Source organism: Mesoplodon bidens, assembly GCF_964165515.1.
Source record: "Mesoplodon bidens genome assembly, chromosome: 8".
NCBI classification, from domain to species: Eukaryota; Metazoa; Chordata; class Mammalia; order Artiodactyla; family Ziphiidae; genus Mesoplodon; species Mesoplodon bidens.
Window position 1 is genome coordinate 107,232,192 of NC_138165.1, and position 27,315 is coordinate 107,259,506.

Here is a 27,315-nt window from a genome sequence, read left to right on the forward strand (position 1 = left end):
CCATCCTGGTTGAAATGGGGACGTTCTGACCTTTCTGTGTTAGGTTTTCTCAGACTTTACATCTTTTTCGTAGATCAGAGAGTATTGTCCGAGAGATGGAGCTCTTGGGAAAGATTACTGCCCTGGACTTAAACCCAGAAAGAACTGAACTCCTCAGCTGCTCCCGAGATGACCTGCTAAAAATTATTGACCTACGAATAAATGCTGTCAGACAGACATTCAGGTAACTGAAGACACTCTGGTTGGGTTTCATTTGAGTCTTGCTGATTTTTCGGAGGGTTGTGAGAAGGCCAGAAGCCTGACTTGCCCTCACATCCCAAGTTTGCATGGACTCGGGGGGTAACGGTGCCCTGTGGTCTGTTTCAGTGCGCCGGGCTTCAAGTGCGGCTCCGACTGGACGAGAGTTGTGTTCAGGTTAGTGGTGATGCTCCTCCCGTCCCACCCCGTGCCCCCAGCGTGGTTCGCCTCAAAGGTTAGAGCAGAGGCATCTTCCCACTGGGGAAGTGAGCTACATCTGTACAGTGCCTCCACATGCGCAGGTGTCCAGGAACGAAGCTGCACGTTAAGTCCTAGAGGTCACTGTCACTGTTTCCTTCCTTTCTAAAATGTCCCTTCTGTGATTGCATGAAAATGTGTCCCAATTCAAAAGCTAATAATGGCTAGTTGGTTTGTTCTGGGTATATCAGGTTCCCCTCTCTTTACTCATTTACACAAGAACTCTTCGAGAGCTATTTGGGAAGGGTGGTGTCCCCCGGAACAGAGCAGAATAGGCTCTCTGGAGAGGGGGTGGTTTCCCTTTCCTGTTCTCCCTTCCACGCATGGCTATTCTCCCAAATACATTGCCATGGTCAGTGCCAGTATCGTGGAGAAGCTTCTCTGCAGTCGATGCTTCCTTCCTTTTCTGCTTTCACTGAACCATATAACGAGGCAGTCCATCAACTGAAAGAAACCCTTCACCATTTGGGGGTTGACTTTGACCTCCCTACGTGCTATGTTTGAGTCTGAGAGATGCTTAGGGACTTGTGGCCCCAAGAAGTAATGCAGCGGCACCATTTTTCATTAGCTGGTGAGGCCAGATGATAGGGTGAAGCGGCTTTGGCCAAAGCGGTTATGAAGAGCATCTTCTGGTTTCTGGGTACACGGGAGTGGTCACGTGTTTGACTCGTAAGTGAAGAGTAAGCATGACTTCCTGGGGAGGGGCCCGGGAAGACGCTGAGTTGGGGGTGGGTGGTGGACGCTGTTTCTTGTCTTATGTGTCCTGCAGCCCTGACGGCAGTTACGTGGCAGCAGGCTCGGCCGAGGGCTCTCTCTACATCTGGAGCGTGCTCTCCGGGAAAGTGGAGAAGGTCCTTTCCAAGCATCACAGGTAAGATGTCAGCCCCTCTGAGGTGGGGAGCAGGCCTGGGACTTCATCCCGGGGGTCATGTCCTCTTTGGGCGTGGACCCGAGTCGACCCCACGAGGGCGGTGTCCACTCACGCGCTCTACTGTGAGCCAGGTTAGTGGAGAGAAGCTGGGGCCCTTCTCCCCGGACAGCAGACAGCAGCGTCCTGCTCATTTACATTTCAGACCGGTCCAGCTAGAGCAGTTAGGGTACGGCCACTGGAGAAGGTTAGAGCCCCACGTTGTATCTCGTCATGTGGCACCTCCTGGCTTCCTCCCGCCCCTTCACCGCTCTCCTCCCTCTCTGGCTCCCCTCCTCCCCCTTCTAAACCCCTTTCCTCAGGAAATCGACTGCTTGTAAACACCGATTTTCACGTGCTTTTTACTTTCATCCAGGCCCCTTTTCCTCTCGGCTTTGTTGTGTCCCCCAAGCCCAGCTGCTCTTAGAACCCAGGCCCAGGGCCCTCCGGGACCGCCCCTCACCGCCCTCGCAGTGGTGTTGCTTCCCCGCTCCTCAGCCAGTCGCCCTGAGGTGCTCGTCAGAGGCTCTTTGCTTAACTCAGAGCTACTCCCTTAGGGTAGACTTGATAAGGCCTGACTCCTTTCACTCCAAACTACCTCCTAGAATCAAGGCAGGGTTCCTCCAAGTTCTTTCGCTCTCTAAGCGCCTGTGTGCGTGGGAGCCACACCAACGAGTAAAACGGGTGCTGGGACAAGCCTGACGCCCTGATGGTGAGGGAGCCCTGCGCTCGGCCCACGAACGTCTCACCCATGTTCCGACCTCTCCCTTTGAAGCTCAGCGATCAACGCCGTGGCCTGGTCGCCTGCCGGCTCCCACGTCGTCAGCGTGGACAAAGGAAGCAAAGCTGTGCTGTGGTCAGAGTACTGAGGGCACCTTGTCAGGAGAGAGTGGATCAGAAGATGGAGGGGCACGCGGGCCCCACGGCTCTGTCCTGGCAGGTGGTGCCTGGGCTGTGGATTTGACCTCCAGAGAAGAGCTCGAGCCATGGGGCGCAGTAGCCTGCCTTTGAGCAGGGCTCCCGAGGGTCGTGGCTGAGGTCCCGTGGCCTGAAAGAGTAACACTGAGAACAACCTGACGCTGCGGTCGCTCAGCAGAGGTTCGGGTTCTTGCCTTGATTCAAGTGGGAAACACTACTGGCTCTGATCTTGCATACCTCAGCCGGGGGGAGCGCAGGCACCTGCTGGCTTCTTCCCTGGGCGGCAGTGCCGCAGACGCCCCCTGCACCAGGTGTTGCTTCTCCCCCTGTGCTTTCTCCCATCCTTCCAAAGTCGGTTCTGGCCTGATGAATGTCCTGTCACCTTGGGGTCATTTTCCCAGGGAACTTGCTTTAATCATGGATTGACAGAAACCCAGATGGGATTACCCCTGCCCTCAGGTAGCCCACAGGGATGGTGGGACTGTGGTCCCCCCTGCCGGTCTGTGTCTTTATCATGAAGCTCTTCCTCTGATCTCACCTGATCACTGTTGGAATTTCCTTAGGTCTCCTAAACTGTTCTTAGAAAGCAACTGTTCTTCAAAACTCCTTCCTCCCTTCCCCCCACCCCCCAGTTCTACATATCTATCTCTTGGTCAAGAAATAAATCTCAATTTGGTTTAAAAAAAAAAAAAACTGGCGGTGGGTAGGAGAAGAAGTGCATGACCCTTTTAGCAGAGAAGCGGGTGAGCTGCGGGAATAAAGACTGTATTCCCGGGTCATCTGTAGCTTCTCAGAAGGTGGGCTGCCCCCTTCTTCCCGGCTCTGCTGGGGTTACAGTTGCTGGTGATGTGGGATTGGAGGCCTCCAGTGTATTACCCTGGAGCCAGTAGTTCCGGGTCGCTGCCCCTTTGCCAAGCCTATGTGCAATACCCCCTCGGTGCTTTAGTGCAGGAAGCCTATTCCAGGAAGCATGGGAATGCCATCTTTCGATTTCGGGACTTGCGAGTAAGGCCGGGAAGAAACTGGCCTATGCATTTTTTTTTTTAAACATTTATCTTTGCCATCTTACTCGTTTATAAAATTCTAGTTCCTTGAGTGACTGAAACACCAATATTTTTATCACTTACTCATTCGCACTTTAATTTTCTTCCTTCCAGACTTGTTCTCTGGACATCTGTGGGAGCGAGGGCTAGAGCAGGGCGAGGACGGGCTGCGCGCTCCCTCTGATGGCGTTGGCGGCTCCGTTCTCCCCTTTCCCCTGCCCTCTCCTCCCCTTTTCAGTTTGCTGTTCAGAGAACTCGTGCTGAGGGGAGTTGAAATTCACAGGCCAGGGCATGTCTTTTATTTATTTAATTATGTTGCCCAACAGAACTTGATTGTAAATAAAAAAGAAATCTGTTATGTACTTTTCACACTCCATGCCTCTTGGTAGTTATTTTATTCTTCTTTATCCTTAAGGGCAAAAAGCTGGGGGGTTTTTTCCATTTGTTTTCCTGGTATTCATTCATTTGTAAGTGATGGTTAATACTGTCCCCGTGCCTTTCCTCATTGTTCATCATTTAAGCCCAAGGTATTACTGTCTGTAAACATCAGCGTTCCAGTTTCACGTCATTTGCAAATCTTAACTGAAACCAGAAAAGGGTCTCTTCGGAATTTCGGCAGCTGTGCGGTCTGCTCCACGCTGCAGCAGTACGAGCTTCCGGTCCCTGCGCTGCAGACTTTGTTCACAGGATTGATAGTGAACTGTATGTGTCTTCCAGCCTCCAGGCCTCTTCTTTGCTGAAGGGGCATGAATTTCCTCATTGAAGAGCGATTTATTCGTAGCAGCTCAGATATCTAGCAAGTGGCCGTGTGCCATAACAAATTAGGGTCTCCCTGATATATCCCACCCCCACCCCCAAGGACCCCTGTCCAGCCCATTACCAGACAGTAGCCCAGCAACTTGAGTCAGGATTCCATCATGATCTGGAATCTCAGAGGCAGCCAGCAATCTCCAAAAAGCAGAAGGTGGGGATCCTGTTGCAGTCACCTTCAAGGAGGTAAGTCTCATTCTTCAAAAAGGCTGAAAGTAAACATTGTCGTAGCCTCAGATTATCCTGTTTTTTTGTTTGTTTTTTTTTTTTTTTTGACCTTGGAGGGAAGCACGACTGCTCTCTGCTCTTAACAATGATGTTTCAGTTTGAGATCCATCCATACTGTAAAGCTCTCTTCAGGTCACCTGACTGCCAAGGCTGGGTTACAGGTGTGGCTTCCATTGGGTGGAACATGCTTGCAGCCAGCTCATGGTCTTCATTCTCTTTCTCAGATCATCTGGGACCCTCCTCCAGTGCTGCTGGTTTCATTGATCAGGGTGGGAGGTGGGCATGGGGGTTTTTAATTTCCCAGATGAATCCTGACTGGTTAGAGCTAGCGTGCTCCCCTGCAAGTGTTGTGGGCTTTGATCCAGACAATAGCATATCTCGGGCTGAGAATTAAAGACTTTTAAAATTTATATTCCCGGGCTTCCCTGGTGGCGCAGTGGTTGAGAGTCCGCCTACCGATGCAGGGGACACGGGTTCGTGCCCCGGTCCGGGAGGATCCCACATGCCGCGGAGCAGCTGGGCCCGTGAGCCATGGCTGCTGAGCCTGCGCCTCTGGAGCCTGTGCTCCGCAACGGGAGAGGCCACAAAGGTGAGAGGCCTGCATACCGCAAAAAAAAAAAAAAAAAAAAAATTATATTCCCTAGGTGGTTTCCCAAAATAGTGTGATATATCAAATTCTGTGCCTTATTCTTATAGCACATACTGTGCACACATTTACTTTTACCTTTATCTTGTGAAGCCCCAATGCATCTTTCATATCACAGCACACAGGATATTTTGTGGGGACACTGGGGCAAATGGATGAAGCTGCTCTCAGCTGGGAGGGGCCAGCCCAGGCCTCAGGGGCGTGTTTGTTGGGAAATTCCAGGGTTTGGAGTGTACCAAGGTGTGCAGAGCTATTGTGTGTCTTCACATCTATAGCACAACCATGATCAACAGTGATCTTGGGGAATCGGACAATTTGAAATGTAGACCTGAAGCTCAGGCGGTGGCCTGGCTGGAGCACCGGGAGAGAAGGGTGGCAGGGGTGAAACCTCGTGCAAGACTGCTTGCCAGGTTGCAGAAACCACACATGTTTGTTTTCATGAGGTGCCTGGGATAGTAATAAGGAAGCTATGGCGCTCAAATTCTCTCAGATCTGAAGTGTATCCCATTTCACAAATGGGGGGAAGTTTCCCAGCGAAGCAAGAGGCTGTTCTGGAGTCCTGGCCCCCAGGTGGGCATTGGTTCCCGGGGGCATCCACCTCACCTGCTGCCCCATCCAGCCCTCCGTGTGAGCCAGCGGGAAGTGCCTCTTCGGGGGCGAGGACGAGCTGCCGGTGTCTGTATTCCACTGCGTCTTTTCTCTTGTGTCTTACTGTAAGGCTCATTCTCACTAGAAATCCCAAATTTTCAAGCCAATCAACTTTGGAGATCTTGAATAAAGTGAAATATATCTGTATTTGCATAGATTGTGTAGAAACACGTAAGATGTGTGGTACGTGCCAGTAAAAGATTGGCCTCTGATCCAGAAGATGATTCTTGCCTCCCTCACCTCAGCAGAGTTGGATCCTCTCACCTCAGGGAGCTCTGGTTTCCATCTGTGCTGCTGAACTCTTCCCTGTGTTCACTCCAGACACTTCTCCCATCCTCTCTGTGCTCCGGCCTTGGTGGGCTCTTCAAACGCTCCCTGCTCTTACTCATCTTGCTGGGGGCCGAGCTGCCCTCTTCTAACCCTAAGTGGCAGGCATGATGGGAACATCCACATCTCGGGGGGTCCAGAACCCGAGGAGGCGAAGGAAACGCCAGTGTAGCAAGTGTACCTACCTGCCACTCAGTACTATTGCCAGAGTACTTTACAGCAAGGTTCAAGCATGTCATTTTTCCCATGAATCAGCATGCATCCCAACCTAATAAGGACACCATACCGTAATTACACCTCACAGAATTAACAGTGACTCTCATCCACTATCCAGTCTATATTCAAATTTTCCTGATTGTTTCAATGTTTTTTATGATTGGCTTGGTTATGATTACAACCTCGTAGAACCAGGTGGTTCTAAGAAGTCGTAAGCCAGAAGTCTCAGGATCAGCCATATCCTTGACATCTTGACATTCACGTAGTGCTTGGCACAGAGTGGGTACTCAATAAAGTTTTTATTTAGGAGAACTGAATCAGCAAAAAAACCAAGTGGATCAGGATCCAGTGAGCTTTTTGCTGCATAACAAACTTCCATAACATGGAATGGTTTAAAACGTACTATTTCCCCTGATTCTGTGAGCGGGCATAGCCGGCTGGATTTGGGGCAACTGGTAGAGGGTGGCCTCACTCGTATCTGACTGTTAATGTGCCATCAACAAGGGGAACAAGGGTGGTGCAACAAGAAAACAAGCGTCTCTGGGACCGCTTGTTGCTCTGCCTGGTCACCTTCGTTACACCCCATTGGCTAGAACAGGTGGCATGCGCAGCCCTGCCTCTGAGGGGGGCTGCGGAGCAGCATGGGGACAGGGAAGGGAATCGCCTTGGCGGTTCTGGCAACTGATGTGCCACGCTGGATTTGGTTGACTTTCCTCATGTAAGCTCTGTGTCCCACTTGGGAATGTAGCCTTGGAGATTGCTATGTGCCAGGCTCTGGGGATTTGGTCCAACCCTAGGACCTGGAGAAGAGAGCAGGGGAATTCAGGCTTTGGGCTTCATTTTTCCAGAGAAATGGACTTCAGAGACAATGGGTAGGTATGCTTGTGAGCCAGGCCCATAGGAAGACAGGCTGTACGCGGTCTAGTTTCTAGATAGAAAGCCGTATATTCCATTGCTCCCTGGAGTACGTGCCCAGGTGCTTCTAAGAGGTCGTAAGCCAGAAGTCTCAAGATCAGTCATATCCTTGATATCTTGACATTCACGTAGTACTTGGCACAAAGTCTTTATTTAGTAGAATTGAATCAGCAAAAACAAAGTGAATCGTAACCAGCTAAAAGGAAGAGTAAGAGGGAGAGTAGTTTAAAAAAATAAGAATAAACCACTTAGCAAGGGTAAATATTGTTTCATAGGAGTGTTGTGTATATATGTGTGTATGTACTGGGTCACAATGTAAAAAATGTATTTTTCTACTATTTTTTAATGAACTGAGTTGAAATTCAGATAACATAAAATTAGTCATTTTAAACTGAACAATGGCATTTAGCACATACACAGTGTTGTACGAGCACCACCTCTACCTAGTTGCAACAAAAAAGGGTATTTCTTAAACTGTATTAGTGTCCATTTTTTCCCAAACTTTCGATCGATAGCAGTTGATCTGTCTGTAGAAAAGCGCGGGCCCTCGTCTTGCTCAGCTTGGGCTGCCATAATGAAATACCGTAGCCTGCATGGGTAAATATCATAGATCTTGCATTTGTTCATGCTATTATTACTTCTTTAATAAACATCATTGAAATTCTTAAAAAAGAACAAAAAAAACGTAGCCTGAGTGGCTTAAACAACAGAAATGTCCCACACTTCCGGAGCCTGGAGTCTGAGCGGCAGGCACTGGTGGGTAGACTTCAATTCATCCTGAGGCCTCACTGCCACTAAGCTGTGTGCTCATGAGACTTGTTTGTGCACAAGGAGAGTGGAGATCCTGTCAGATCGGGACCACACTGATAACCTCATTCAAAGGCCCCACCTCTAAATACCGTCACACTGGGCGGTAAACGGGCTTCAACACGTGAATCTGAGGGGACAGCGCTGTGTGTAACAAACTTCTCCAGAAAGCTCTGCCTAACTTTGCTCAACTTCAGGTGTAAGCAGCTCAGTTTGTGGTCAACTCCAAGTTCATTACCATCGAAACCCCCTCTAACGTCGGGGCCCATGTGGCAGGACCAGAGGGTAAAGAAGCTCTCACCTCAGAGAGGACAAAGGAACGTCCATCAGGATCCTTTTCAAGGCCTTGTCTGCACACTTGATGCATTTCCCTGACCCTGCAATCCAGGGCAGCTCGTGGGCTCCCCTTCTACAGATGGAGAAAAGCAAATAGCAGTGAGGCCAAGCTAGTTTCTCAAGATTGCAGTGGATTCGTCAGTGAGCGACGGAGCCCAGGACTCCAGTCTGGGGCTGTTTGTACAACTTGCTTCTGCACAGAAACCTGGAGCATTAAGTCCTGTTGTCAGTGTGATGCTTCAAGATGGACATTTGAAATCTGGGTGTGAGAGGGTTTCAGTGCCCATGAGGCTTGAGCACCTGTGTTCTAATCGTGAAAGACTGACGTGTGGAAGAGATTGGATTAATTTGGAGCAACGCAGAGAAGTAGAAGGGAGGCTGATTTCCATCCTCACAAAAAATTTTCTTGCACTTCATGCTATTTCAAAGAAAAGTGGTAGTGATTTCCCTGTCCCTGGAAGCATTCAACAACTTCTGTGGCTATTGCAGAGGAGATCAAAGCAAGGGATGGAGTGTAGACTAAATGTTTTTCAAGGGTCTCTGCCCGCTGGGTTGCATTTATGATTTCAGACATTACCCAGCCCAGCCCATCCCATAACAACAGCCCTCTGTTCTTAAGGCCAATTGACTAAGAGGTACATGTTGAAATGAGGGTGGCTTTTAAAAGCTCTGATTCCCTGGCACTCTGCGTAAATACAGTAGCCTCAAACTTGTTAAGTGCTCTCTGCTTCAGTAAAACTAAGGCAAGGTTTTCACTTTGTAGTTGACAGTTAGCAGACTGAACCAGTTTTTCTCATGCATGTGCCCTAATAAGCCCCTAAGATGATAACCTAGCCCCCAAACCCCTAAGCTTCTTAGCTGCATATCCCGACCCCCCACCCCCTCGAGCTGGTGCTGTGTTTGATGTTGGGAAATGAAACACAGGACTCGCAGCTGCTTCTCACTGGATGCTGACTCCAGAGAAACAAGTATTGTATAGCCAGTGAGTGGTTCTTAGACTTTGAGAATTAATAGACCAGTAAATTTCTAAAAGAATTGTAGAAAGAGGTGGATAACTTTTTAGTTTGGCCAAGTAAGGATTTTTTTTTTCTAAATTGCCATCTACATTCATCTCTGTAAAAGGAAGGACACTTTGTCCTTAAGCTTAGCGGCTGCATTCTGACATTTATTGATTGTCATGATATCTGCAATTTACTTTCAAATGTTTCAAAAGGAAAAAAGCAATAGAGATAGATGAGCACATGCAGCAAAATGTTCATTGTCGAATCTCCATGTTGATTATGTAGGTGTTTATTATACTATTCCAGCTTTTCTCTGTATGCTTAAATTCATAATCAGTTGTAGGAAATGCAAAACTAATGGCAGAAGGCAAATCAGTGGTTACCTGGGACCAGGAATTGACTGAAATGGGTGCCAGGGAACTTTTAGGGGTGATGGAAATGTGTCTTGATCATAGTGGTGGTTAAAATCATCAAACCACGCACTTAAAAATGGGTAGATTTGGGCTTCCCTGGTGGCGCAGTGGTTGAGAATCTGCCTGCCAATGCAGGGGACACGGGTTCGAGCCCTGGTCTGGGAAGATCCCACATGCCGTGGAGCAACTAGGCCCGTGAGCCACAATTACTGAGCCTGCGCGTCTGGAGCCTGTGCTCCGCAACAAGAGAGGCCGCGATGGTGAGAGGCCCGCGCACCGCGATGAAGAGTGGACCCCGCTTGCCACAACTAGAGAAAGCCCTCGCACAGAAACGAAGACCCAACACAGCCATAAATAAATAAAATTTTTTTAAAAAAAGAACCTACAATTTGGACATTCATTTAAAAAAAATGGGTAGATTTGGTTGGATGTGAAGTATATCTCAATAAAGATTGGGAGGAAGAAGAAGGACATTTTAATATTTAAAAGTTTAAAACTTCAAATAAAAAAAAAGAAAAATTTAGAACTTCATAACCTTAGAACAAAGAACATATGTATTATACTGAATACATTTGGTTCTATGAAAAAACTGACAGCAGTGTCCTTATTTTTCTCATTTCTCCACCAAGCAGAGAAAAATGCATTACAGACCAGGGGCTGGGAATGACTACCAGAGACTACCGTTTCCAAAAAGAGTGAGGTCTGGCATGCAGTCCACCCCAGATTTTCCTACCTGCCCAGCATTGGCAGGTCAGTGACTGAGACCTGCACCCTTGGGGGCCTGGCGCTAACACAGCTGCAGGAGAACGGGGGTCCCAGGAACACCCACAGTTCAGGGCAGCCCTTCTGATGGGGACACTGGATGAAGGGCCCCAGTCATTTTTCTTTCTTTCTTTCTTTTCTTAAGGGACAAGAAAAGATTTCTTCAAAACAAAACCTAACATTCCCTTCACACAGACCACCAGTGTCAGCTCTTTGGTGTCTATCCTAGTAGATTATGCATATAGTGTGTACGATAACACGTGTGTGCACGTATATCCATACATAGACTTGTGTGTTTGCAAAATGTGATCATACTGTACATACCATCCTATAACCTTCTTCATTCAGTCACAGTCTCTACCTTCCTAGTCCAATAATTTCCATCCTACCTTTCAGAGCTCATATGACATATTACTGATACATTATTAGAGCATATTCAGATTTTCCCAACAGGCCAGAAATGTACTATACATCCTGTTTGTCCAATTGGGACCACACAGTACATCTGGATGTTGAGTCCCTTAAGTGTTAGTGCATCTCTTTTCTATGACATTGACTTATGAAAGAGATCAGCCTCTTTCTACATTCATCTGGTAGCTCTCTTGTGGTCTTATTTAACTATTCCTTGTATTTCCTATAAACTAGAAGTGATGTCTAAAGGCTTGATGGATTCCAGCTGCTGCAAGGTGACACATCACATTGGTTGACACCATTTGTGATGCTAAGATTGACATTGGACTGTGGCTGATCCCCTGTTGTAGAGTTTGGCTTGCACCTTGTGAAGAGTCATGATCCATATGGCATCACTTTGGTGTCATAGGAATAGCCATTTCCCCTTCACCTCTTCACCTAATGACTTTCACCCCAATAAAGAATCCTTGTCTGAGTCAGTAATGTCATCAGTATTTTAAAACGTAAGTTTTACTATTATTCAGCTATGGCGAGGTCAACAGATCTGGAGACAATTGCCATTGAAAAGACAGTTTGTTACAGTTACCAAAAAGGGGGCAGGCCATGCGGGGAAGCACCAGGGCCAGTCAGGAGGTAGAAGGATCAGGGAGAAAACGTGGTCAAGAGTTCTTTTGTGGTTTCCATGGGAAAGAACTGGTGAGATAGGATAAGCAGACTTAAGATTGGCTGTTTACTTCAGCAGGCCCTGGAGTGCAGGGGCTGTCTCCAGTTGTCTGGTACCTGGCCCCAGGGTGATTAGGGCAGGGCAGTCGTGTCTCAGAGTGTGAGAGCCCAACAAAGGAGTAAAGGAGGCCTTTGGAGTGTATGGGCTCTGAGTTGGTTGGTTTGCGTATGAAAAGCAGTCATTTATTCTCTCTAGGAAAGAGCTAGCCCTGGGATGGCAGTCTCTCCAGGGTCAGCAAAGCCTTAGATGTCAAAGCATCAGAATTACAGAAAACAAAAAGGCATGATTAATACCATCAGAGTTCGTCAAATGATGTTTTTGCAATTCTGTCATTCCCTTTGCATTTATTAGCTGGCATTCCTATGTTAAAAAATTTTAAAGTTTTCTCCCTTAGAAATTAAAATTTTTCCCAACTTTAGCTATTGCCAGCCATTATACTGTTGCAATCCAGTGATGCATTGATTTGCTGAAAGTCCACTGAGGCCCTATTCTAGATCCTGGAGATGGGATAGGAACAAAACAGTCATAGATCTCTACAGTCCTGGAACTTACGTTGGGGTGGGGAGACAGACAATGAACAAGCTAAATTATCTTGTATGTCAGATGCTGATAAGTGCTACAGAGAAAGGTAATGCAGAGAAGGAAGACAGAAGTGTTGGGTGAGATGTACACAATAGAATGTAGATAGATAGGGTGACATTGAAGTAAAGACCCAAAGGAATTAAGGGAGTGAGCCAAGTGACTGTAGGAAAAGTGTTCCAGAAGAGGAAACAGTAAATGCAAAGGCCCTGGGGCAGGTTTGAAGAACAGCAAAGAGGCCAGTGGACTGGAGCAAAGTGGGCGAGGTGGGAAGAACAGGGCCGAGATCAGGCAGGGCCTTGCAGACATTGTCCAGATTTAGGTGGGAAGCCACTGGAGTGTTTCGATAGATGCTAACACCCGAAACGTCACTTTCTGCTTAGACTGGCTTCACTCCCAGACACCAGCTCAAGTCCAGTACATATATGTGTTAGTGGCCACACCATCCCATGCATTCATTCCCTGAGTATTCTGTTCTGGGCACTGGAATACAAAGATAAGGGAAACAAAACGGCATGGGTCCCTGACGTCATGAAGCCTAGAGTCAAGTATGGGAAGAGAGACCGTAAAATCATCTCCTGTACAAGCATCGAATGCAATAGTGCCTCCAACCTAGTCGGAGAGGTTGGGAAAGGCTCTCCTGAGGAAGTGACTCTTGAGCTGGAATCTGAAGGATGAAGAGTCAAGGAGGAAAGGAGAAGAGGATGGTTCCAGGCAAAAGCAAACAGCGGGAGTGCGGTACAGGGAGATGGGGAACAGCAGGCGGAGGCTCGAGCGTGTGGCTTTAAAGTTGTGTGCCTGTAGCTGAGAGCAAGGCGAGTTGCTGAGTAGGAGGGTGACTGCTCAGGGCTTGGAGGCCCCCTCTGCAGCATGGAGAAGGATGTAGTCAGACCAGGAAAACAAAGGGGCTGGTATGGACTCAAGAGGGAGTGCTGGGGATGGGAAGACTAAGATCCTGGAGACACTGGGGGCAAATTGACAGGACTCGTGATGTAATCAGTAGCACGTAGGGTAGAGGAGAGGGACATGACTAGTTTGGCTTGCATAACACCAGGGTTTATCCTGAGGCTGACATGTCTCCTTGACCTTTTTGTTTATATCCCCACCCCCAAGGTTGCATTAGCTGCCTGCTGAGTTTAATCAATTTGGTTGAGCTTTTGAAAATCCCTTCTCCTGGTGATACCAGGAGTGAAGGGATAATCAGTCTATTTCCAGAACCCAAAGTGGATTAAGATAAAATAGCTTTCATTTAGCTGTCATCCCTCCCCCAAACCTTCCCCACTCAAGCTTGACAGCTGCTGCACTGGGAGCCCCTCTGGGCCCTTGTCTAATGCTGTGAACTGCTGAAACTACCATTTCGCCTGTCTCAGCACTAATCCAGTTGCCACTCTGCACCTTAAATGGGATTTGGCTTCTAGGCATTGACACCTGGGTGTGGGCACCCTCTCCAGATGCCCTACAAATTCCCCACACAGTCAGCCAGGGCCCAAGTGGGGTCATCTGTTTAGACAGAGCAAGGGCTGGCTGCCTGTTCACCCCGGAGGACACAGAGACCCTCTCCTCACCTCCTGGGACCGTCCCAGCTGGTTGCCCAAGGTATGTGGTCACGCTCGAACAAGCCTTCTCAGAAACTCAGGGCAGGGCGCAGGGAAGAGCCAGCGCCAGGAAGACTGGCATTTTCGTGTAGTCAGTTTGTCCCAGTTTCACCTTTTCTGTGTAGTTTCTGTGGACGTTGCTTGTTAAGGAGCGCACTGAATTCCAGACAGCTCAGATGGCCTCTTTGTTGTGGGTGAAGCTGGGGAGTGGTGAGAGATGGCAGGAAAGGGAAAGCACTGCTTAGTATGAATTGCTGAACAGAACTTTTGGGGATTTAACGTATTTTTTAAATGATATTCGTGAAGTGGTTATGTTGTGGTTTGCAGGGACTTTTTCTATTTTAATTGCCATAATACATCGTCAAGATAGAATTTTAAATTCAATCTGGCTTAGTGTGATGATACCAAGGCTTAGTCTCAAAGTAAAACCTTCTGATTGGAATCTATCTGGACGTCCTGGTGAGCTTTGCTAAGAAATGTCTGAGGCTTATCAGGAAAAATAAAACACCTTTAAAAAAAAAAAGCACACTGTAGTAAAATACAAACTAGACGAAGGCCTTATTTAGTCAAATGTGGATATTGAGGCAGGTAGAAGCAAATGTCTGATGGATGTACAGCATCTCATGTATGGGTTTTATTCACAGAATGTTCTTGACTTTATATTTAAGATGATTTTACCTTTTTCTAGCCCTCTAAAACCTGACATAACACCCCAAGGGGAAGAAACTGCCAGGGACAGATAACATGGAGGCCAGCGTGCAGGACAGTAAGTCTGCATCAAACCACGTTATCTTCAAGAAGATCTCCCGGGACAAATCGGTAAGTAGTACAGAGGTGAGGGGCTTAGTAGTAATCATTTTTTTAAAAAAGGAGCTTTTTCGAATAGACATAATCAACATCAAACTCTTATGGGGTCAATGGAAGCTCTATGTCTATTTTCCATCTCTGTCTGAGATGGATGATAAATGAGATATAAATGAATGAGTAAACTGCAGAAATATAAATTCTCTTCGATCTCAACAAGACTTTAGTCCCAAGACCCTTAATTTTCTCCTAATCTCTCAGTCCCCAACCCCTCACCTCCAGTTTTACCTCTTTTCCTAGCTTTGAACCCATGACTTAACCATTTCAAACATTGTTTGGTCAGTATCTATAGCTTACTTGACCCTTTTTCTATCATCTCGCCTAACTGCCTGGTGAAAGCCCTGATGCTGGATCAATGCAACTCTCTACCTTCTGTCACCCACCCCAGCTGCCATGCTCACAAACCTTGCTGGGCCTCCAGGGCCTCTGGATAAGGGAGCATCTCCCGCTGCTCCCTTTCTGCCCCTCTGCACTGTGGCTGCATGGCCACCAATATCCTGGCACTCCGTGTATTCGGCAGGGATGAGGCCATTGTTGGCTCCATCAGGAGAATGTTAGATAGTCTAGATGTGCCTGTGAACTTCCTGGCCTGGGACACCCTATGGAGAGCCCACCCCACAGCCTCCAAGGATGGGGTCTCCTTGCTCCACTCTGTGGATTCTTAGGGGCTCATAATCTAGTTCAGCACCATCCAATGCAAACCACATATCTAATTTAAAATTTTCTAGTAGCCATGTTAAAAAAGTAAGAAGGAACGGGGAATTCATTTTAATAATATATTTTATTTAACCCAGTATATCCAAAAAATGATCATTTCAACATGTAAATGATATAAAAATTTTTAATGACATATTTTACCTTCGTTTTCTAAGTTCAAACCTGATGTGTGTTCTACATTTATAGCACGTCAGCTTGGAGTGGCCATATTCAAGTGCTGGTGGCCACCTGGAGCTAGTAGCTGTCGTATTGGGCAATGTGGTTCTAGGTCATTCTTCTAGTTGACTTCTGAAGCCTATACATACTGCGCCTGAAAGGAACTCTCCGATGCTTTTGCGCCTCACGAGAGAATCAGGCTTTGCATGGACACTCCCTACCTCTCCTCTCCCTTGCTGAGGATCTCCATCATTTTCATCAAGTCCTCTGATTCTTTGGGGAGACAAGTTGGGTACCCCTCAAACTTGCATCCTCCCGACTCTCTTCCAACTTGTGTCTTTCCAGTGCACTTTATCTTGTCTTCTGGCAAAAGAAGAAAGAAAACACTCCTGCTGGGCCATATCATTTTCTCACTTTTTTCTTCCTCACATCTAGATAGACATCTTTGACCTGGGAAATTTAGAACTCTTATATATAGGAGGAAAAAATAATTCATCAATTAATGTGTCATGTATTAGGATCATTTCGACGGCAAGTTTTGCCTGGCTGCAGGTGTGGTGTGCCAGGGCCCTGGGTGTGTTTCTCTGTGAGTCTTTCCACTCATCCCTCTTTGGTGATCTTCATCCTCTGGCTGGTGGCAAGATGGCTGCCCCAGCTTCAGGTGCCTTACCCTCACTTTCTTCTAGAAGAAGGAAAAGGCTGTTGCTTCCTGGGGTCTCTTAAGGGTGAGGTGATATTTCTCTAGCAGCCCTCCAGCAGACTTCTCTCATATCTCATTGGTCAAAAGTGGGTCACATGCCCACCTTAAAGCCATCCCAAGCCAAAAGAATTGGATCTGGCCAATCAATAATCATCCTCTGTGATGGATGTTAACTAAATTCATTGTGGTTATCGCTTAGCAATTTATACATACATCGTTATGTTGTACACCTTAAACTTATACAATATGTCAATTATATCACAATAAAACTGGGGAAAAAAAGGAAAAAGAATCGTCCTCTGGGGTGGTCTCCTCTTACTACACAACCACATGGGACCCTGGAAACAATTGGTGACTTTTTTTCTTTTTTTTTTTTTTTGGCCTCACCCTGTGGCTTGTGGGATCTCACTTCCCCGCTCGATCAGGGATTGAACCCAGGCCGCAGAAGTGAAAGCCCGGAATCCTAACCACTAGGCCACCAGGGGACTCCCTACAGTTGACGACTTTTATCCAGGAAGATGGGGCACGTGGCTATGGGGTTCGCAAGCAGCAGGTGTGCTGCAGCCTTACGTCATCCAGCCCCACTTCTCTACCTGCTCTTGTCTCTTCCCTCCCCTTCCAATTGCAGCAGAAGAGGTGCTGTTTCTTCCACTGAGGATCATGCTGCTTACAGCCTGGGTCATGGTCCACCACCTTCTTAGGGTCCTCCACCATCAGCCTCCCTCCGGGGCTATGTGCAGCCTCTCCCTCTCTACCAGTACTTGGCCCGAGCATGACAACAAGTACCCACCTCATGCATCTTAAAAACAGCAACAATAGCAACAAGAACAACAAACTCCCTCTTGACCCCGTCCCCTTTCTAGCTCTCCTTCCTTCACAGCCAAAGCTTGAAAAAGAAGACATGTGCTCTCCACCCACCTTCTCCCCTCCGTTCACTCTCAGTGCTCCCTCCTCCAGACCACTATCAGCTTTCCCTTTGCCAATCCCTTCTCCACTTTGCTGCCAAGGCAACCAAAGTCTCAGTGTTCTCCTCTATAAAATGGGCTTAATCCCTAGCTCAAAGAGTAGTTGTGAGGATTAAATGAAATAATGTAGTCAGTGTACTTAGCTTGGCGCCTGGTACATGACAAGCACTACATGCCATTTAATTGCAAGCCTTTCATCCTGATTCAAATGCTTCCACATCCTCCTAGATTCTTTAGGGTCCGGTCCTATAAGACCCTTTCTGGCATCAGCTTGCATGCCCATTTGGAGGCCGTTCACCCACAGACGAAACCATTGGCAGTTCCAGAAGCATTCTCTTGACTCTGGGCTTTGTACACACTGAATTTTTTTGCCCAGAAATCATCCTTTCACCATCTAACTCCCCGCCCCCATCCCGATCACCTGGCTATGCTGTCCTTCAGGTGCTTCAACATCAATAACACAAATAACCTGGAAGCCATAGAGATCCACTCCAGGGTACTGCTATGAGGGGGTAGATACAGGAGATGATACAATGCCAAAAAAATTATTTTGAGTGTTCTTGGAAATAAAAATATGAGTTTCAGAGGCTTAGGGAAGAAGGAGGCTAGCCAGGGTCCATTCACTCACTCATTGGTGTACTTAGCAAATGTTGATTTAATTCCTGTATGTACCAGATACTGTACTAGATACTGTGATGGCTGAAAGATGAATAAGAGAATTCTTACCATCACGGCAGTCACAGTGCTGTGGGTTAAAGTGGTGAGTGGTGGTGAACCCAACCCATGCTCTCCCACAAAGGGGGTTGGTAAAGAGACCTTTGCTGCCAGGGGCATTGAAACAGACAGGACAAGGACTGAGGTATGGTCATCTCTTCCCATCCAGGACCCCTTCCCCCATTCTTCAGGGCATGGGTTCAGGTTTATCTGTATAGATGCTCACCTGAGAGGATTTCAGGGACTCCAGAACATCTGCCTCTTAATCAGAAATTATTCTAACAAGGAGGAGAAACCTTTCATTCACAGCTAGAAATAAAAGGCTTAACATGCAAATAGCTGACAGGGGCCTCATATGCATAGGCATAACTTTCCACTAAAGTATCATCAATGAATTCAACAAGTTTACCTGGTTGATATCAGACCTGGGCTTGATGGGAAAAGGTGGGGAGAACAGGGAACTCTCCAAGGGGTGGGAAGAATTCCTTGGAGCACTTTATGAGGTTGAGGAAAGATCACAGCTTGCCTGCAATCCACTGTGTCCGCCTACAGCCAAGCAGGGAGAGAGGAGGTTGTGGACAAGCTGCAGAGCCAGGCCGCTCCTCTTCTCAGGACTGGTCAAAACGTTTCGGCTGTTGCTAATTTTTATTTATTTATTTTTATTGGTTGCTACTGATTTTTAACATGAATACCTTAGTGTTCTTTGGCCATTTAGAATCCATACCTGTTCTTCCCACAGGTGACCATCTACTTGGGGAAGAGAGACTATATAGACCATGTTGACAAAGTAGAGCCTGTGGGTAAGTTGAGTTTGGGATGAGTTTTTTTATTTAATTAATTAATTTATTTATTGGTTGTGCCGCGCGGCATGTGGGATCTTAGTTCCCCAACCAGGGATCGAACCCGTGCCCCCTGCAGTGGATGCGCAGAGTCTTAAACACTGGACCGCCATGGAAGTCTCCTGGGGTGAGATTTTAATGCTGGTTTTCCTTTAAGTCATCAGACAACCACTAGTTTTGTGTTTTTTAAATTGGTTTTGTTAATAATCTAATCAAAGAAATGTAAATTAAAACATCATAAAGGTGCCACTGGCTGATTGGAGACAAATTTAAATGAGACAAAGGACTCATTTCTAGATAAAGAACATTCAAAACTCACCAGTTTAAAAAAAAAATCCAATTAGAAAATAGACAAACAACATGAAAAGGCATTTCATTAAAGAAAATATATAGGTGGCAAATGAGCACGTAGAAGAATGTTCAACCACAAAAAAAAAGAAAAAGAAAAATGTTCAGGACTTCCCTGGTGGCACAGTGGTTAAGAATCCACCTGCCAATGCAGGGGACACGGGTTCAAGCCCTGGTCCGGGAAGATCCCACATGCCACAGAGCAACTAAGCCCGTGCGACACAACTACTGAGCCTGCACTCTAGGGCCCGCGAACCACAACTGCTGAAGCCTGTGCACCTAGAGCCCATGCTCCATAGCAAGAGAAGCCACAGCAATGAGAAAGCCGTGCACTGCAATGAAGAGTAGCCCCCACTCACCACAACTAGAGAAAGCCCGCGTGCAGCAACGAAGACCCAGCGCAGCCAAAGAAAAAAAAAAAAGACCTGATTTCATTTCTAAAAAAAAAAAAAAGAAAAGAAAAATGTTTAACAACATTAGTCGTTAGGGAAATGCAAATTAAAACCACAATGAAATATCATTATATGCCTGTCAGAATGGCTAAAATTAAAAATAGTGACCATACCAAATGCTGGCAAGGATGTAGAGAAACTCCATCACTCATGCATTGCTGGTGGGAATGGGAATGTAAAATGGAATAGCCACTCTGGAAAATAGTTTGGCAGTTTCTTTAAAAGCTAAACATACACTTCTCGTATGACCCAGCAGTTGCATTCCTGGACATTTATCCCAGAGAAATGAAAACTTATGTCCACACAAACCTTGCACATGATTGTTCACAGCAGCTTTGTTTGTAATAGCTCCAAACTGGAAAGAACCTAAATGTCTCCAATAGGTGAATAAGATTAAACAAGCTGGGGCACATCCATGCCTTGGAACACTACTCAGCAGTGAAAAAGATTGAACTACCAATCCATGCAACAGCTTGTGGCTCTCAAGGACACTGTAATGAGTGGAAAAAGCCAATCTCAAGAGGCCATATACTGTATGATTCCATTTATATAACATCTTAGAGATGACAACGTTATAGAAAAGGAAAACTGAATAGTGGTTGCTGAGGGCTAAGGATGGTGGGGAGAGGCAGCTGGGCGTGACTGCAAAGGGATAGCCCAAGAGGGAGATCTTTATGGTGAGGGAACAGTTCTGTATCCAGATTGCACTGGTGGTTACACAAATCTCCATTTGATAATATGACTTAGAACCATACACACACACATTGTACCCATGTCAACCTCCTGGTTTTGAGATTGTACTGTAATTATCTAAGATGTAACCAAACCATTGGAAGAAACTGGATAAAGGATACCTGGGAGGGGCTTCCCTGGTGGCGCAGTGGTTGAAAGTCCGCCTGCCGATGCAGGGGACACGGGTTCGTGCCCCTGTCCGGGAAGATCCCATATGCCGCGGAGCGGCTGGGCCCGTGAGCCATGGCTGCTGAGCCTGCGCGTCCGGAGCCTGTGCTCCGCAACGAGAGAGGCCACAACAGTGAGAGGCCCGTGTACCGCTAAAAAAAAAAACAAAAAAACAAAAAAAACCGGATACCTGGGGACCTCTCTGTACTATCTTTGTAAATTCCTGTGAATCTATAATTACTTCAACTCAAATTGTTCTTTTTTTAAAAAAAGAGTGTAAAAGACTGGCATTTTTAGGCACTAGGATGAGAATGTCCTTCAGCAAAACACTTTCTAGAAGGTCATTTGGCAGCATGTGATCAAAAGCCAAGTTCAGTTCTACCGTGGATGGAGATTTATCTATAAGGATGTTCATTGCAATATTAATTATAATGGGGAAAATCAGAAACATCCTAAATGCCCTAACAAGAGGGGTTGATTAAATAACTTATGGTACACCTGTTCAATGGAGCAAATGTGTGGCCATTAAAATCATTAGTACATGGGACTACCCTGGTGGCGCAGTGGTTAAGAATCTGCCTGCCAATGCAGGGGACACAGGTTCGATCCCTGGTTCGGGAAGACCCCACATGCTATGGAGCAACTAAGCCCGTGTGCCACAAACACTGAGCCTGCGCTCTAGAGCCCATGAGCCACAACTACTGAACCCACGTGCTGCAACTACTGAAGCCCACACGCCTAGAGCCCATGCTCTGCAACAAGAGAAGCCACAGCAATAAGAAGCCCACGCACCGCAACAAAGTATAGCCCCCGCTCGCCGCAACTAGAGAAAGCCCGCACACAGCAATGAAGACCCAACGCAGCCAAAAATCAATCAATAAATCTAAAATTTAAAAAAAGATTAGTACATATCATATGTGTGTGTGTATGTATGAATAGTATGAATATGTGTTTGCAATATATAGTTGAATGAGGAAAGCAGTTAACAATATGTATAGTAGGATCTCATTTTTTTCGTAAAAAAACATTCATATAAATGTATATACATCTGGAAAATCATTCGGTACCGATATGTTGACAATGGGTATCTCTGGGTATCTCAAGTGGAGGTGACTTTGTTTTCTCTTTGCTTAGCTTTCCTTTCTAGTTTTCCTTTAATGAACAGGGGTTACATGTGATACATATATGTATACACACACACTTCAAGAAGCTTCCAGTCTCTTTCACGTCCTCCACCCTCACTCTTCTCTCTCTTTTGGTTTAGATGGTGTCGTGCTGGTGGATCCTGAGCTTGTGAAGGGAAAGAGAGGTAAGGCAGAGCTTCTTGTCCTCCGGGGAGCAGTGGTCTGGCTGCGGGAAGGGGGCGTGTGTGTGCAAGGAGGGGCGGGGAAGCTCTCGCACGCCCATTCTCTCTGCCAGGCCCTTTCACCCACATTCCCTCGTACGATCCTCAGGACACGGGCCCTGTTCCCACCAGAGCTCACTGTCCGCATCTTCCAGATGGAGGTGAAGATTCGGGGAAGCCACTTGTCCGAGGGGGCAGGATAAGGAACAGCAGACAGAGCCGGGAGCCCCGGTCTGCAGGCTCCACGGGCTGCGTGCTTGCCCCGTGTCCTGCCGTTCTATGTCAGGGCAGACTCAGGAGGGGTCCTTTCGGGGTTTATCCGAAAAGCGGGGAATTGAGGCTGCGGGAAGGCAGAGTTTTTATGCTGAGCCTGGTGTTCTGGACCACGGCAGCACAGCCCCCTCAAAGATATCTGGCAGTTGCGATGTGTGGCAAGCAATTTGGTACTAATAACAGTTGTGTAGGGAGTACCCTGGGGGTCGAGTGGTTAGGACTCGGCGCTCTCACTGCCGGGGCCGTGGGTTTGATCCCTCGCCGGGGAACTAAAATCCCATAAGCCGTGCCATGTGGCGTGTCAAAAACAAACAAACAAAAACCAGTCGTGTAAACTAATTTAGAACCAAGTTATCCTTATGATAATGTCACTGACTCAGTTCCATTCTAAATATGCCTTTTAGAGCGCTAGCTACCAGCAACCAACAAGGAATTGTTCCTAACCCTGGACGTGCCCATGGAGTATGTCAGATGTAGGGCCCACGGCATCCAGGGGACGTGGCAGAAACAGGCTGAAAATCGCCCCCCTCTGCTGTCTCCAGCTTCCTCCTGGGTGCCCTGCTCCTCTCTTACACCAGGCAGGCCCAGTTCCGGCCCCCAAAGCCCACGCCCTTGGCCAGGAACGTGCTGCCTGGAGAGGGAGGCGTAAAACCAGGTCATCTCTGGGCACCTTCCTCTTACAAACGTTGAAAGAGGGATAAGCAAGTGATCAGTGGCTCTTCTGAGCTTAGTGCCGAGGGGCAGTTTACTCTTGAGGCAGACACAGACAAAATCCTCAACCAACAGCTACCAAGGACTTGGGGGGACCACTTCGTGTGGTTTTATTTACCACATTAACGACAGTTATAAACAGTCCATCCTCAAAACATGTGTAGTTTCATATAATTCTTTTGGTCCACTGGGGGCACAATTTACATCTGTTTAACCACAGTGAATTTTCAGAAGCGCTGATTGATTTACAGAAAGCTCAATTAAGTTTCTGAGCAGTGTGAAAAGAAGGCTTCCTCTCAGAGTTGGTTTCACCTCTCCACCTGGTCCCTGAGCCCCTGCTCAGTTCCCTCGAGGCCCCGTCCAGCTCAGGCACTCGTCTGTTTTGTTCCCTAGTACGGTTTCCCTCTGCTTTTCTTTTTTTTTAAATAAATTTATTTATTTATTTTGGGCTGCGCTGGGTCTTCGTTGCTGCGCACGGGCTTTCTCTCCAGTTGCCACGAGCGGGGGCTGCTCTTCGTTGCGGTGCGTGGGCTTCTCACTGCAGTGGCTTCTCTTGTTTCAGGGCACAGGCTCTAGGCGCACAGGCTTCAGTAGTTGTGGCTCGCGGGCTCTAGAGCGCAGGCCCGGTAGTTGTGGCGCACGGGCTTAGTTGCTCCACGGCATGTGGGATCTTCCCGGACCAGGGCTCGAACCCTGTGTCCCCTGCACTGGCAGGCGGATTCTTAACCACTGCGTCACCAGGGAAGCCCTTCCTCTGCTTCTTACCTTCGCTCTCAACTCCATCCAGACCTTCCACCCTCAGAACCCAAGCGACCTCACACTGTTTAAAAGCCTCCTGAGCTCACTGAGCTGGTACATCAAGAGGAGGGGGTAGGAGAATGAGGGAAACAGTAGAGACAGGAGGCTAAATAATGTGCCTCATGGGAGGAGCCTCCCAGCACTCAGACACGGGACCTTTTGAGTAATTAACGCAAGCCAGAGGGAAGGGCCAGCTGGGTAGTAAGGTTCTCAGGTCCTTACTGAGATGCTGAAGGTGGGATGTTGAGACCGGTAGGCAGTGTCAGCCCAGGCAGGGGTGCCAAGCCCGCCAATGGGGCAAGCCTACCCCCTCTTGTCTCCCTTCCAGTGTACGTCTCTCTGACCTGCGCCTTCCGGTACGGCCGGGAAGACATCGATGTGATCGGCCTGAAGTTCCGCAGGGACCTGTACTTCTCCCAGGTCCAGCTGTTCCCTCCTGTGGAGACCTTGGGAACCCTCACGAAGCTACAGGAGAGCCTGATGAAGAAGCTCGGGGACCACACGTACCCCTTCCTGCTCACGGTGGGTGACGACTCGACCCTCCACTTCCTCGCACTGCTTCCTTCACCCACAGCACCTTATGATGGGACCAGCAGCGAAGGCAAGGGGCCAGAGTAATGACTTCACATTTGTGGGCCTGCAAATTGCACCCTTGGAGGAAATTCTAGATTGCACGGGCTGTGATTGTCTTTTTTTAAGTCCTTGAAAACAGCCTCCCGGCCTTTGAAGGCACCGTTTCAACCTACGGTTTAAATATTTCCCTGCATCCGACCACCTAATTATATATGCATGTTATGCCTTCACTTGCTCAGCTATAAAAAGAAAGAAGTGCCCCTCGGTTGCCTCGAGGAGTTTCTAAGCAGGAAAGAGTTCCCTGCCAGACAGGAGATCTTAGTGAAATGAGTCGTCCTCTGTAGCCTTGACCAGAGCTTGGTGGGTCACTGTAGAGAAATCCCTTCGCCCCTCTCGTGGCCTGAGTCTCCCCTGATGGAACCTGGCTACCACGGAGCCAGCGTTCCTGCCTCTGAAGACTTGGGCCTGAGCCCACGGTCGGGGTAGCTGCGGTCACCCTCTTCACTCGCATATTTATGGGTCTTAAGATTATATATTCCTCCAAAGTTATATGGTTCAGGCTTAAAAAGGCAGGAAATTCTGACACAAGCTACAACATGAAGGAACCTTGAAAACATTATGCTAAGTGAAATAAGCCAGCCACATAAGGACAAATACTCTGTGATTTCACTTATATGAGGGACCCAGAGGAGTTAAATTCCTAGAGACAGGAAGTAGATTGGTGGTCTCCAGGGAATGGGGGAGGATGGAACTGGGGGATTAATGTTTAATGGGTAGAGAGCTTCAGTGTGGGATGATGAAAAAGTTCTGGAAATGGGTGGTGGGGGTCATTGCAGGACAATGCAAATGTGCTCAATGCCACTGAACTGTACACTTAAAATAGTAAGTTTTATGTTAGATATATATATATATATATAGGTATATATATATATATATATATATATATATATATATATATATATATATATATATATATATATATTTTTTGGCCATGCTGTGCAACATGTGGGATGCAGCATCCTAGTTCCCTGACCAGGGATGGAACCTGTGCCCCCTGCATTGGGAGCACGGAGTCTTAACCACTGGACCACCAGGGAAGTCCCTATGTTAGGTATATTTTACAACAGCTTTAAAAAAAACTACTTAAAGTTTTGTGGTCCTGGGTGCTCCCATGTGCTGGGACTGGGCGTTTGAAGTGACGGAACGTTTTGGAGATAACATGTCAACATGTATCAAAATCTTAAAAACGTGATTTCAGCCTGACCATTCCCTTTCTAATAGTGTAGCCTATGGAGTGAATGAACTAAAACTGTGCTAAGGTGGCTAAGGATGTTTATGCAGCCTTGGTGACAATGACAACAAAGTAATGACCACTTGATGGAGGGCAGCCAACAAAGGAAACTGGCTGAATTAAATGTGGTGGCACGGGGGAATTCCCTGGCGGTCCAGTGTTTAGGACTCTGCGCTCTCACTGCCAAGGGCCCAGGTTCAATCCCTGGTTGGGGAACTAAGATCCCGGCAAGCCATGCGGCATGGCCCCAAAAAATAAAAAGTGGTGTTACCGGAGCCTTAAAAATGGTGGTGCAGAACTACATCTCCCAGCATGGAAAATGGTCACACTCATCTGAGCAGGGTTAGGACCAGTGATGGGAGCAAACTAGACTGCAGGACACGTGCATCGCTTGTCTCATTTCTGTAAAACTACACAGGCACATACGTGTTTGTGTGAGGTTGACATGGGACACTCGGGAGGTTGTGTTCACGCCACTCCGGGTGTTGGGAACACATGGGAATATGTTTTCCTTTTTCTTGCTCCTCATCTTCATTCTTCAATTTTTGTGCGATGAAGGTAGAACACACGTGGAATAACATTCTCTGAAAGAAATGATCTGTTGTTTCTTTCCACAGTTTCCTGACTACTTGCCCTGTTCGGTGATGCTGCAGCCAGCTCCACAAGATGTGGACAAGGTTGGTGCCTGAAGAAATGCCAGGGATTCATTCATTCCTTCAAAAGACGTTTTCTTTTTTTTTTTTGGCTGCGTTGGGTCTTCGTTGCTGCACGCAGGCTTTCTCTAGTCGTGGCGAGCGGGGGCTACTCGTCGTTGGAGTGCGCGGGCTTCTTATTGTGGTGGCTTCTCTTGTTGTGGAGCACGGGATCTAGGCGCACAGGCTTCAGTAGCTGTGGCACGCAGGCTCAGTAGTTGTGGCACGTGGCCTCAGTTGTTGTGGCACACGGGATTTTACTGTGGGAAATTGCAGGCATATGCAAAAGTAGAGAGACAGTATAATGAGCGTATCACTTGTCTTCAGCAATTCCTAACCATGAGCAGCCCTGTGAGTGAAATAGTAGGTCTCTCCCCTCGTGGGTCTCACTTGGGGAGAGAAACAGACGAAAACCAAATAGCAAGTCCCTATGCGGCCCATGCATGGAGGACAAGAGGCTCAGAGAGCTAAGGGAGGACCTGGTGGTGCTTAGGGAAGGCCTCTCTGACGGGGCAAAGGAGGGGCCACTCCAGCCTTGGGAGAGCCATCCAGGCAGGGGGGCACCCCATGCACAGTGGGTGCTGCTTGGGGAGCAGGCGGGGCTGGGGTGAAGGGTGGGGACAGGTCTGAGAGGGGCGGGGCGTGCGGCCAGGTCAGGAAGGGCCTCGTATACGTTGCGAGGACTGGGACTTTCTCTGAGTGAGATGGGAGCCACTGGCGGGCTCTGCACAGTAAGTTCTTTTTTTTTTTTTTTTTTAATTTTTATTGGAATATCGCTGATTTACAACGTGTTAGTTTCTGCTGTACTGCAAAGTGAATCAGTTATCCATATACATATATCCATTACAGAGCACTGAGTAGAGTTCCCTGTGCTGTACAGCAGGTCCTTATTAGTTACCTATTTTATATAGAGTAGTGTGTATATGTCAGTCCCAATCTCCCGATTTATCCCTCCCCCACACACACACAGAAGGTTCTGACTTGGGTTTGTAGAGGATCCCTCTGGCCGCTGAGCTAAGAGTGCGGTTGAGCCCTGAAAGGCGAGAAGCAAAGGGGCCGTGTGTGCAAGAGAGCTGTGACCCTGGTGGACGGGGGACTCTAGGCAAGGAGGGGGCACTGCGGACACGGAGGAGAGAGGAGAAGGTGCTGGGACCCAGGGACTACAGGCCGGAGGGAGTCACGAGGGAAGGAGCTGG

At 47.6% G+C, this 27,315-nt stretch overlaps 2 protein-coding genes across 5 annotated transcripts in view; both read left to right on the top strand.

The window, feature by feature from the left end:
- Positions 1-3,734, top strand: part of ATG16L1 (autophagy related 16 like 1) — a 46,704-nt gene extending 42,970 nt beyond the window's left edge. For 3 of the 4 annotated variants that reach the window (XM_081242736.1, XM_081242737.1, XM_081242739.1), the window contains 4 exons: positions 74-223; positions 367-414; positions 1,265-1,366; positions 2,178-3,734. In XM_081242736.1, coding sequence (XP_081098862.1) covers positions 74-223; positions 367-414; positions 1,265-1,366; positions 2,178-2,271 — 394 coding nt within the window. In that variant the 3' untranslated portion in view covers positions 2,272-3,734. Of the gene's footprint in view, positions 1-73; positions 224-366; positions 415-1,063; positions 1,199-1,264; positions 1,367-2,177 lie in introns of those variants that run through there. The other variant, XM_081242738.1, reaches the window with a different exon arrangement.
- A 10,791-nt stretch (positions 3,735-14,525) lies between these two features.
- The window catches only part of SAG (S-antigen visual arrestin), a gene marked incomplete at its 5' end in the record, with an annotated part of 30,368 nt that continues 17,578 nt past the window's right edge, over positions 14,526-27,315 (top strand). The window contains 5 exons of the mRNA XM_081242769.1: positions 14,526-14,600; positions 18,637-18,697; positions 21,701-21,745; positions 23,892-24,085; positions 26,045-26,104. Of these exons, the coding sequence (XP_081098895.1) occupies positions 14,526-14,600; positions 18,637-18,697; positions 21,701-21,745; positions 23,892-24,085; positions 26,045-26,104 (435 nt within the window). The remainder of the gene's footprint in view (positions 14,601-18,636; positions 18,698-21,700; positions 21,746-23,891; positions 24,086-26,044; positions 26,105-27,315) is intronic.